This window comes from Schistocerca cancellata, chromosome 2, assembly GCF_023864275.1.
Source record: "Schistocerca cancellata isolate TAMUIC-IGC-003103 chromosome 2, iqSchCanc2.1, whole genome shotgun sequence".
NCBI lineage: Eukaryota > Metazoa > Arthropoda > Insecta > Orthoptera > Acrididae > Schistocerca > Schistocerca cancellata.
In genome coordinates this window covers 481,828,839-481,840,884 of record NC_064627.1, presented here as the reverse complement: position 1 = coordinate 481,840,884, position 12,046 = coordinate 481,828,839, and the positions used below count along the sequence as shown (strand labels likewise).

The window sequence follows — 12,046 nt, the reverse complement described above, 5'->3', positions numbered from 1 at the left end:
CTAAAACATGGAGAGGCAAGAGACAGTTGGGGAGGCAGAGAGACAAGACGGTAAGAACGTGACGAGGGGTGGAGATCCAAGGGAGGCAGGGAAGAGGAGAGAGCAGTGGCACATTATGTAGTGAGGCACCATCACAGGGAGCAAAAGTGGAAGGACCACATGGCAGAGTGTAAGCTGTGGAGAGGCAATATGATTGGGTGGGGGCAGGGTAAATGGTTTGTAATATAAGAAATGGGAAAACTGGAAAACATATAAATAAAAAAATAACCAGTGTGTGGACAGAATATAATTGATTTACTGCATAAAATCCAAGACATGTTATTAGAATGGACAGTTTTGAGGATTTAAACTTTTTCTTTCACTCAAAAACTCTGTATGCAATTTTAACTACTTTTTGTCGACCCTTTACTTCTGGTCAGTGCAGCAGTAACACAAAAAATTAATGTGTAAGTTATGGTGATATTATCACATGTCTATTGTCCCATGTCTAATACTCCACATACAATAAGCCGTCAACATTGAAAGTAAACATTTCTAGACATTTAAAACAACAGGAGATACCACAAACATGTTACACATTCAGGGGAAATAGAAATTTAGAGTACTGCAAACAAACCATCCTCAGTCACAGAAGACCTTCAATTTAAAGTGTATCCAAATTCTCAAAACCAGATTCAATTCACTGACTTCAATGAACGTAATGAAAGATAATACACTCAGTAATCACTAAAAAATAACTTAGTACTAAGATGTCATGACTGCAAAAGAACATATACAATGTCAGAGTTATAAGTATTAAGCATTTTCAAATTTTCTGTTTTTGTTTACAATGTAACATTCACATCAACCAAATGACTAGATTTTGTGTATGAAGAAAATATATTGTTCTATGAAATAAAACAGTGGATATTATTGTAATATCATTTTTACTCCACATCTGAACCACTCCTGTAACATTTTTTCATTTATCGTCACATTAATTTTGGCAAGACAGAGGTCTATCTTTTATTTAATTATATGGAAATTGTGATTCAGTGCTCTGAATTTGAATGTCTGCACTAACAAGAAGAAAAGCTCTGTACATGTAACTACCTCTCGATTCATTACGTCTTCCTCTTCTTACTGAAAAATCAGGGTTAAACCTAGTTTTCTGATCCTCTAACCTTTCACCTCGTTTCATTTTCTCCTCACGTTCCTTCTTCTGTTTCTCAATGTTTTCTTTAGTTGGATAACGTCTGTAAGAATAATGATCATGAAATGAGATAATTATATCATTATTAAACTTAATCTAGCAGGAGATAACTTTCCAAAATGACATCTATATTTGTATGAATTTGGCACTATATTTTGCATCAAAATATCTCTTCTTAAAGGTTACTTACAAGTCGGGTACCCTTACAATGACCATTTTTTCAATTAAACTGATTTATTAGCTAATAACACAACATGAAAATGTTGCCTAGAAAAACTTCTACAAGGATCCAACAATGGTGGCCTGTTACCCGGTTTATATTTATAGACATCTCTTACACATAAACATGAAAATCAGAAGCTAATGTTCTAGAACAGTGTTCTGGGTAATTATGACCATTAATTTGCTAGGAGAGCACTGAGGAAAAAGAAGCACATGAAACAGTCCTTTATCCATGCTACCATTCTTCATCTGCAACAAAGCCTTCAGGATGACATACAGCTTAGTGCTGTATGCAGTAAGCTGGCTTGAAAGGCAAATGTTGACGAAATAAGCTGGTAAAATGACTGACAAGGAGACCTTACAGACTATGTTAACTGCTAGCACTATAATGTTATTCTCGAAAATAAATAAATAAAACACTAAAAAATGTTTTTGAAGAGTTGATAATTTCCGAGCACTGAAGTACAAAGCATTTACAACACCTAAAGTTACCTCTATATCTGTTGATGACTCTACTTTCAAGATAATATGCTACATCCTCCCTACCAAGAAATCCTCAATCCAGCCACATATTACCCAATTCGACTGTACTTTTGATAATAAGTGTACATGTGGTACCAAGTCAAATGCTTTCTGGAAATCAAGAAATACTGCAGCTACCCAGCTGTCTTGATCCATGGCTTTCAGGATGTTGTGTGAGAAAAGTGCAGTTTGGTTTTCACACGATCTATGTTTTCGAAATTCACACTGGCTGGCAAGGATGAGGTCATTCTGTTCAAGATACCTCATAATGTTTGAGCTAAGGTCATCTAACACTCTACAACAAATAGATGTCAAACCTGTACTTTCTTCCAGCTACTGGACACAGTTTTTTGTTGGAGAGATTTACGATAGATTATTGTTAACAGAGGGGCTAACTCAGCCATGAATTGAGTATAGAATCTGATAGGGACTCCACTGGGCCCTGGAGCTTTGTTCAGTTTTAGCGATTTCAGCTGTTTCTCAATGCCACTGACACTAATAGTTATATCACTCATCTTTTTTGTGGTACAAAATTAAATTTGGGGACTACTTCTGGGTTTCCCTTTGTAAAGGAACATTTGAAAACAAGAGTTAAGCATTTCAACTTTTGCTTTGCTACCCTCAGTTTCAGTTCCTGTCTCATCCATGATAGCCTGGACACTAACATTGGTGCCTCTAACAGAATTTATACATGACCTGAATTTCTATGGGTTTTGTGAAAGATCATTTGACAATATTCTGCAACAGTAGTCACTGAAGACTTCATGGATTGCTCTTTTCACTGACAAACACGTTTCATTCAGCATCTCTGTATCTATAGCCCTGTGCTTTGTTTTATACGTCTTATATAGTAGTCTATATAGTAGTCTATGTTTCTTTAGAAGTTTTTTTACAGTGACCGTACACCATGGAGGATCTCTCCCATTATAAACTGTTCTACTGGGTATATATCTATTCAGTGTATGGGCAACTATTCTTTCTAACTTGAGCCATAGTTCCTCTACATGCTCATGTCTTGAGCTAAAAGTTTCAAGTTCCTCTTTGAGGCATGACACTATCATTTCTCTGTCTAGTTTGCTGAACATATAGATCTTTCTGCTTGTTTTAGATGTCCTTTGTGTTTTGGTATTCATTGTTGCTGTAACTGCCTCATGGTCACCAATACCACCTCCGATGTGGTGTTCCTCAAAGAGGGCAGTTCTGTGTGTTGTCATTAGACCTAATATATTTCCATTACAAGTTGAGTTCTGAACTACCTGTTCTAGGTAGTTTCCAGAGAGGGCATTTAGAATTTTTTCACATGATGTCTTGTTACCCTCACCACTAACAAAACTACAATTACCTCAATCAATTGTTGGATGATTAAAGTCTCCTTAATGATTACGGTATGATAAGAAAACTCTTGTACAAGTGAAATGAAGTTTCCTCTAAAGTGTTTGGTTACTTTAGGAGGAGAATCCGGTTATTGATAGAACGATCCTATTATAATTTTATGCATGCCCTTGATACTGAGTGTTGCCAAAACAATCTGTTCAATTTCTATCTTGCTGGATTTAAATTCCTAGTCTACTACGACAAATACACCACATCCATTTCCAGTTTCCCTATCAATTTTCCCCCAATTATCTCACTACTATAAACCTCAAGTTTTAACCTGCTTTCTGTGTTTATATTATGTGAGCTTCAGAGCTTTTCAGAAGCACTTCAAATTCTGGCACTTTGTTGCAAATGCTTTGACAATTGATCACTAGGATTTTGACACACTCATCTGCTGGAGGCAATTCTTCAGATCTTACGCTGGTAACAGCTACTGTTAACTGGATTGGATGGAGAGTTGTGTAATCTAAATAAACCATTGTTTGCATCCCACACACTGTCAGCTAGCCTCTGATGTACAGTGCACACTTGACCTGTTTAGGGCAGGCATCTAACTCTCAACCATATGGTGCAAATCTAGGAAGTCTCAGCCTAGTTTGTCACAGAACCCTCAGAGTCTTTGGATAGAGCCTTCCACTCAGTTCAGCACATGGGAGCCACAATCTGTTCTGGGGACAATGCTGCAGATTGTGAGCTTTGTTGAAATTGTATGAGGAAGGTTGGTACTCTCAACCCTCTCTCTAGTCACTGGAAAGATACAAGTACGACCTTGGATCTCAGATAAAAGGCATTGTTTGTTTCAATGTGTACCACAATATTCAGTTGGTCCCAATCTTTTAATTTATGAGTTTGATATGTGACAGATGTTCTCAGTAGTCTTGTACAATTTATTAATTTATGGTAAAAAAATAGATATCTATTAAAACAACAGTAAACTTGGTACAAGTTTCACTACTTCTGTGAAGTGTTTTTCAGGTTAAGCATTAATTTATGATAAAGGTAGACAATATACACCCTTATTAAAAGATAAAACTAATATGACATGATACTTTACTTATTCACAGTTTGTTGTCTCTTAACTGAAAATCTTTTTTGAGTACTGAACAGTATTAAGCAGTGACAGACCTGCAGTGCGGTAAACACAGTTTTTACCCACAACAACCAAAGAAATTAATGGAGATATTTCACAGTGCCTACTGTTAACAAGAGAAATGACAGGAACAAGTGAATTCTTGGAGATATGATTGTTCACAGAATTTATACACTACGTTGCAGCACTTGATCCAGATGAGGACAAACTTGAGTTCACATGTTAACAGAGTACTTTCTAGGTACCAACTTCACTGCATAATTGTGGATACAGATAGAGAGTAGTTCATATGAAGACTGCAGCACGTGCACTCGCTGCACAGAAGTTAACATGATAATGGTTAGCCATGGATGGAAGATTTTTGGTGGGGTGGAATATTTAGATACTTTGAAAACACACATTTGTTTATGAAACTGTATGGTTGACATTTACTAGAGTAGATGAGCTACAGCTTCAAGCAATAATCTGGTTTATGTAATAAGTAGTTAGTTAACAAATTACAAAAGGTTGCAGAACTATTTAGTGTATCCACTGGAATTACATATTTACAAGTACAGTTTTCATATTAGAAATCATGATATTTTCTGCAAATTCCTAATTATTGGCTTTATTGATTAAATATGGGCGACATTTGGTCCAGAAATGTGGAAATTAGAAAGGCATACTGGCACAAAGCCAAAGGTAATTTTGGTTGCGTCTAGACTTCAATATGAATTATCTGTTAAGTTAATTAGTTTCCGGAGAATTAAAATAGGTTACTGTAAAGTTTTTCTAGTGGTATGTGTTGAAACCACTGATCAGTTCAGTCAAAGTTTGAGATTTGATGTCATTATGATCATTTCAGTTATTCATTTCTTTTAATCAATATGATTTCCAGTAAAACTAAACACATCACAAATCAGCATACTGAAAGTTATCATCTGAATAATGAATTTGCATGGAATATGGTGTGAATAACACTTTGACCCATGTGGGCATACATTACATACATTTTTTTGGAAATAATTTCATTTATTCATCTACATTAATGTTATCTACTTCAAAGCAGTCACCAATAGATACTATATACACTTATGCCAGCACTTCTTCCAATCCCCGAAACTCTTTATCTTTTAATCTCATCTATGCTTGTAAAATGATGGGCCTCCAAAGGTCTCTCTAATATGCAGAAAAAAGTCACAGGGCCATATGTGCCGAACATGGAGGCTGGGGCATCATTACAGTGTTGTTTCTCAGTAAAAATTCACAAACAAGCAACAGAGGCATTTGGCACAAATTCGCTGTCACACATTTCATTGCCAAAACATCCCAAACAATTTCATGGCATGAGCCAATTGATACACCAATGTCATCAGCAACTTCTCTGACTGATTCTGTTATCATTCATAATCATTTCTTTCACTTTTCCACGTTTTCATCAGTAGTTAATGTTCCAGAGCATACAGAACACTCTTTATCTTCAACATCTTCACAGCCATTTTGGAAATGTTTATATCACTCGTAAACCCTCATTTTACCCAGTATGCACCACCAGTAGCAATATTCAAAATAGTTAAATTTTATTTCATTTCTATACAAAAATTCTTTGATCTATTTTTAAACCATGTTAATAATCACCACTTGTAAGAAAATATATGTAACTTTCTTGACAAGTAACTGAACATACAATATGGCTACCAGTGTACACATACATTTCACCGAAGTTTACCAATACAACGAAAAATCACGTACATCTCACAAAAACCTCATGAAAACACAAAAGTCCCAATACTTCTGAATATACCTACTTCATGATATGGATAACTAGAGAAAATGGAAAATGAGAAAAAATTAATTATTAATAGGAGTACAACATAGGAGGTTGGATAGTTCTAGCACACACTGTTTCACATCCACTATCAGGTTTTCCCAAATCAAATCAGCTACTGAGTTCAACATTTTGTTGACTACTTGGAAAAGTATGTTCCTTCATATATCAGAGAGAGAGAGAGAGAGAGAGAGAGAGAGAGAGAGAGAGAAATACACTGTTCCCTGTAGGTTGGAAATTGAACTGTTGGCGCCATCAGGTAAAAGAGCAAGAATAATTTCTTGTTGTAGTTTGTAACAAATATTAGAAGTAATAAATACAGTCATATTAAAATAATATAACTTTTACTGAAACATACCTTATAGACTAGTTTTGTGCATCACCATGTCTATCTCACAAACAAAAAACGTAGATTGTGCAATACTTTTTTCTGGAAACAATAATGCTCATATATCGTGTGGCCTCATAACATTTAGTCTGCTTGCTAAAGGGTTTACATAAATATTATGTCCTGAGTTAAGTAAGTTAATACCTCAGATTTCCCGAGAATTATACTCTCAATTTAGTGTTAAATACTGGTACTTACATCTTTCTAATGAACAAAAAACTGGTGTCTGTTCAAGAAAAATACATTAAAAAGTAGTAATGTTTCTAGGACACTCTTATGTACATTTATTCACATCAGTGTTAATGTTGTCAGTTCAGGTGATGGTCAGTTTATAAATTGCTTCATATTTCCCTAGTATTTTTGTACCTGTTAAAGACTACCCACCTCCTACGATTACTTCAATCTGAAAGTCAGTTTCTTAGTTGTGCTTACTCCAGTCTCATAACAATGAATTTGGTAACACCTTAAAATGATTATCATTGGCAGATTGAACTAATGAAAGCAATGATACATATATGTCATCTTACAATCACCATTAAGTTCCTGTGTTTGTGTGAAATTACCTTAAGCAAGAACATGTTTGTACCATATGAGGATACGTGTATTTGATAGGGAAACAACATTCAGTAATAGCAGTTACCTCATTTGGCACACGGGTTAGTTTTAGTACTAATGTGATGTGGTGTTTCACTTTGGTCACGCGTACTAACATTGGAACATTTTCGATGGCATTCTTTCCTTAGTGAATCGTGTTCTGAGTCCCTTAACTTCAAATAATGATGGAAACTATACCACAATTCTAACACTGAATATTACAGATGATTCAATACATAATACATGTCTAAAAGATATCTGGTGCCATGGTAAAGTTTGCGACTTATCATATGTAGGTGAAACAGGTGGCAGATTTCAGTTCAATACAGGGAAAATATGGTTATCTACAGAACACTCTTACATACCATCCCATGCTCAGGTGCATGGAGTCCATACAAAACAGAACTAATAGAAGATTTTGAAAGATGAAGAAGGGCAACACATATGGTCATAGATTTGTTTGAAAAATGGGAGAGCATCATGGATATAATGAAAAATTAGAACTCTTGGATGCTTTAAGATAGGCACCAAGTAGCCCATGAAAGCCTAATTAAAAAGTCTCAAGAACCAGTATGAAGTGAGGAATATAGGAATATACTACAATAACCATATGCATTCCTGCCCTGAGAGACCATAAAGACAACATTAACTACAGCCCACACAGGGGCATTATGTTAGTGTAGTTAACAACAAAAATACAGTGCATTGTTATTCTGAGAATAAGCCCAGTAATGAAGTAAAAAGAAACTCTAATATGAGGTACAATGGGAAATCTTCCTTCACCTTCCACCCTGGTTACCTATTTCACCAAGGTTTCCAGCATATGAATGCATACACGAACTGAAGTAAATCAAGTATTTTAAATGCAGCTCACCACACATTACTGTTAATGTATGGTAGGTCAAGCTCAAAAATTAGGAGGAGGGAGAGAGAGAATTCTAACGGACACTGAACCAAGTGAGGTAGCACATTGGCACAGTAACAGTTGCATTTAAAAATTATCCTTATATTATTAAAATTCAAGGTGTAATTCTTGAAGATGCACAAGAAAATTTGTTACAGGTATGTTAAAACACACAAAAATAATTATTTGTGTTTATTACATCCAAAGATGCACAATGGAAATGAATTAACTCTTTTGCCACAAAAAGCATAATTAACTGAATACATGAAAATCTCGAAAGCTAAACCTGGGCTCTAAGACCAGTAATGCATTATATTTTCTTATTAAATACACAAACAAAACATGCTGATATGAATAACTTTGTGCCATGATAAAGCAAATTCGAACATACAATTCCCTACAGTTATTTTATTTGTGATGATCAATTCTCATTGACATATCTGCTGTTTTAATTCAACACCAGCAAATAAGAAATTCATTGACTTTATGGTGGACCGTATAAAACGTAACTTACTTTTTGCGTTCAGAAATCCATTTTGCTATGTCTTCAGGTTTGTCTGTGATGGCACTGATCTTACTGTACAGTCCTGTTGCATGCTGCATCTCAACATGACGCATGACGACAGCTGCATGTGCGGTGAACTGACAGCCTTCCAAACCACAAGTCTGATGCTGTGACAGATGTTCTGTCAGAGTTTCTTCAGAGCGAAAACTTCGATCACATGTCTCACAGTAATGGCTGCCATCTTTAGAACAGGTACCCTGTAGGGATAATAAGGGACATTATCAGTTATTTAATAGAGACCATTTCTTCTTATCCTCTTCATTTACATTATTCAACAAGATGCACACAATACATCCATTTTCACCATTCTATCCTTCTTAAATGCATATGTACCGGTAACTCTTTTACCTGTAGGTATTTCACAAAGAAGTAACTTATTTCTACATGCTAACTTCTTTCTATGTACTTTCTATGTATCAAGGAAATCCAGCTAAATTTCTGATAATCTTTGAGAAAAATGTCCTTTAACAAACACATGCTCTTAAACTACTTACTAAACTTTCCGTTCTGATGTGTGTGCCCTCAGAGATGTTACCTAGAAAAAGGTTCAAATAACCTACTGGAATACACATACTTGAATAATTGTTGTTGTTGTTGTTGTTGTTGTTGTTGTTGTGGTCTTCAGTCCTGAGACTGGTTTGATGCAGCACTCCATGCTACTCTATCCTGTGCAAGCTGCTTCATCTCCGGGTACCTACTGCAACCTACATCCTTCTGAATCTGCTTGGTGTATTCATCTCTTGGTCTCCCTCTACGATTTTTACCCTCCACACTGCCCTCCAATACTAAATTGATGATCCCTTGATGCCTCAGAACATGTCCTACCAACCGATCCCTTCTTCCAGTCAAGTTGTGCCACAAACTTCTCTTCTCCCCAATCCTATTCAGTACCTCCTCATTAGTTATGTGATCTACCCATCTAATCTTCAGCATTCTTCTGTAGTACCACATTTCGAAAGCTTCTATTCTCTTCTTGTCTAAACTATTTATCGTCCATGTTTCACTTCCATACGTGGCTACACTCCATACAAATACTTTCAGAAACGACTTCCTGATACTTAAATCTATACTCGATGTTAACAAATTTCTCTTCTTCAGAAATGCTTTCCTTCCCATTGCCTCTCTACTTCGACCATCATCAGTTATTTTGCTCCCCAAATAGCAAAACTCCTTTACTACTTTAAGTGCCTCATTTCCTAATCTAATTCCCTCAGCATCACCTGATTTAATTCGACTACATTCCATTATCGTTGTTTTGCTTTTGTTGATGTTCATCTTATATCCTCCCTTCAAGACACAATCCATTCCGTTCAACTGCTCTTCCAAGTCCTTTGCTGTCTATGACAGAATTACAATGTCATCGGTGAACCTTAAAGTTTTTATTTCTTCTCCATGGACTTTAATACATACTCTGAATTTTTCTTTTGTTTCCTTTATTGCTTGCTCAATATACAGATTGAATAACATCAGGGAGAGGCTACAACCCTGTCTCACTCCCTTCCCAACCACTACTTCCCTTTCATACCCCTCAACTCTTATAACTGCCATTTGGTTTCTATACAAAATGTAAATAGCCTTTCGCTCCCTATATTTTACCCCTGCCACCTTCAGAATTTGAAACAGAGTATTCCAGTCAACATTGTCAATAGCTTTCTCTAAGTCTACAAATGCTAGAATTGTAGGTTTGCCTTTCCTTAATCTAGCTTCTAAGATAAGCCGTAGGGTCAGTATTGCCTCACATGTTCGAATATTTCTACGGAATCCAAACTGATCTTCCCCAAGGTTAGCTTCTACTAGTTTTTCCATTCGTCTGTAAAGAATTCGCGTTAGTGTTTTGCAGCCGTGACTTATTAAACTGATAGTTTGGTAATTTTCACATGTGTCAACACCTGCTTTCTTTGGGATTGGAATTATTATATTCTTCTTGAAGTCTGAGGGTATTTCGCTTGTCTCATACATCTTCCTCACCAGATGGTAGATTTTTGTTAGGACTGGCTCTCCCAAGGCCGTCAGTAGTTCTAATGGAATGTTGTCTACTCCCGGGGCCTTGTTTCGACTCAGGTCTTCCAGTGCTCTGTCAAACTCTTCACGCACTATCACATCTCCCATTTCATCTTCATCCTCTTCCATTTCTATAATATTGTCCTCAAGTACATCGCCCTCGTATAGGCCCTCTATATACTCCTTCCACCTTTCTGCATTCCCTTCTTTGCTTAGAACTGGGTTTCCATCTGAGCTCTTGATATTCATGCAAGTGGCTCTCTTTTCTCCAAAGGTCTCTTTAATTTTCCTGTAGGCAGTATCTATCTTGCCCCTAGTGAGATAAGCCTCTACATCCTTACTTTTGTCCTCTAGCAATCCCTGCTTAGTCATTTTGCACTTCCTGTCGATCTCATTTTTGAGACGTTTGTATTCCTTTTTGCCTGCTTCATTTACTGCATTTTTATATTTTCTCCTTTCATCAATTAAATTCAATATTTCTTCTGTTACCCAATGATTTCTACTAGCCCTCATCTTTTTACCTACTTGATCCTCTGCTACCTTCACTACTTCATCCCTCAAAGCTGCCCATTCTTCTTCTACTGTATTTCTTTCCCCCATTCCTGCCATTTGTTCCCTTACGCTCTCCCTGAAACTCTGTATAACCTCTGGTTTAGTCAGTTTATCCAGGTCCCATCTCCTTAAATTCCCACCTTTTTGCAGTTTCTTCAGTTTTAATCTACAGTTCATAACCAATAGATTATGGTCAGAGTCCACATCTGCCCCTGGAAATGTCTTACAATTTAAAACCTGGTTCCTAAATCTCTGTCTTACCATTATATAATCTATCTGATACCTTCTAGTATCTCCAGGATTCTTCCATGTATACAACCTTCTTTTATGATTCTTGAACCAAGTGTTAGCTATGATTAAGTTGTGCTCTGTGCAAAATTCTACCAGGCGGCTTCCTCTTTATCGTTAATGTTTTAGGAAAATGTATTTTAAGAATCATATAGAGAATTATTATCCACATGCAAAAAATGTTAAATATTTGGTGTAAACATAAATACTGAATGAATGCAATTTCAAACAACTTTAACACACACAACACTGCAGAGTATCTGTGCTCAATTCCTGCTGAAAAAATCAAAATATTTCACTGTCATCATGAAGAAACTCAACTGAATATCACACTGCAATAATTTCAGTTCCCCTATCAATTAGGCACATAAATTACATTTCAAACATTTCATTTACAATGAGAATGACAATTACATTGACATTAGCTCTGGTGCCATCAGTGTCATACAATAGTTAGTGTTGCTGGTTGGCATTGCTGCAGGTCAGCAGTTCAAACCTGACAACCAGCAATTATTTGCTATTTTGCATTTATCATTTCTGGTAA

At 36.1% G+C, this 12,046-nt stretch overlaps 1 protein-coding gene across 1 annotated transcript in view; it reads right to left on the bottom strand.

Annotated features, from left to right (window-relative positions):
* Positions 1-12,046, bottom strand: part of LOC126162007 (nuclear fragile X mental retardation-interacting protein 1) — a 161,119-nt gene that overhangs the window by 87,275 nt on the left and 61,798 nt on the right. Inside the window, exons 2-3 of the mRNA XM_049918229.1 lie at positions 8,611-8,858; positions 1,093-1,235 (exon numbers count right to left, since the gene is read on the bottom strand). Coding sequence (XP_049774186.1) covers positions 1,093-1,235; positions 8,611-8,858 — 391 coding nt within the window. The remainder of the gene's footprint in view (positions 1-1,092; positions 1,236-8,610; positions 8,859-12,046) is intronic.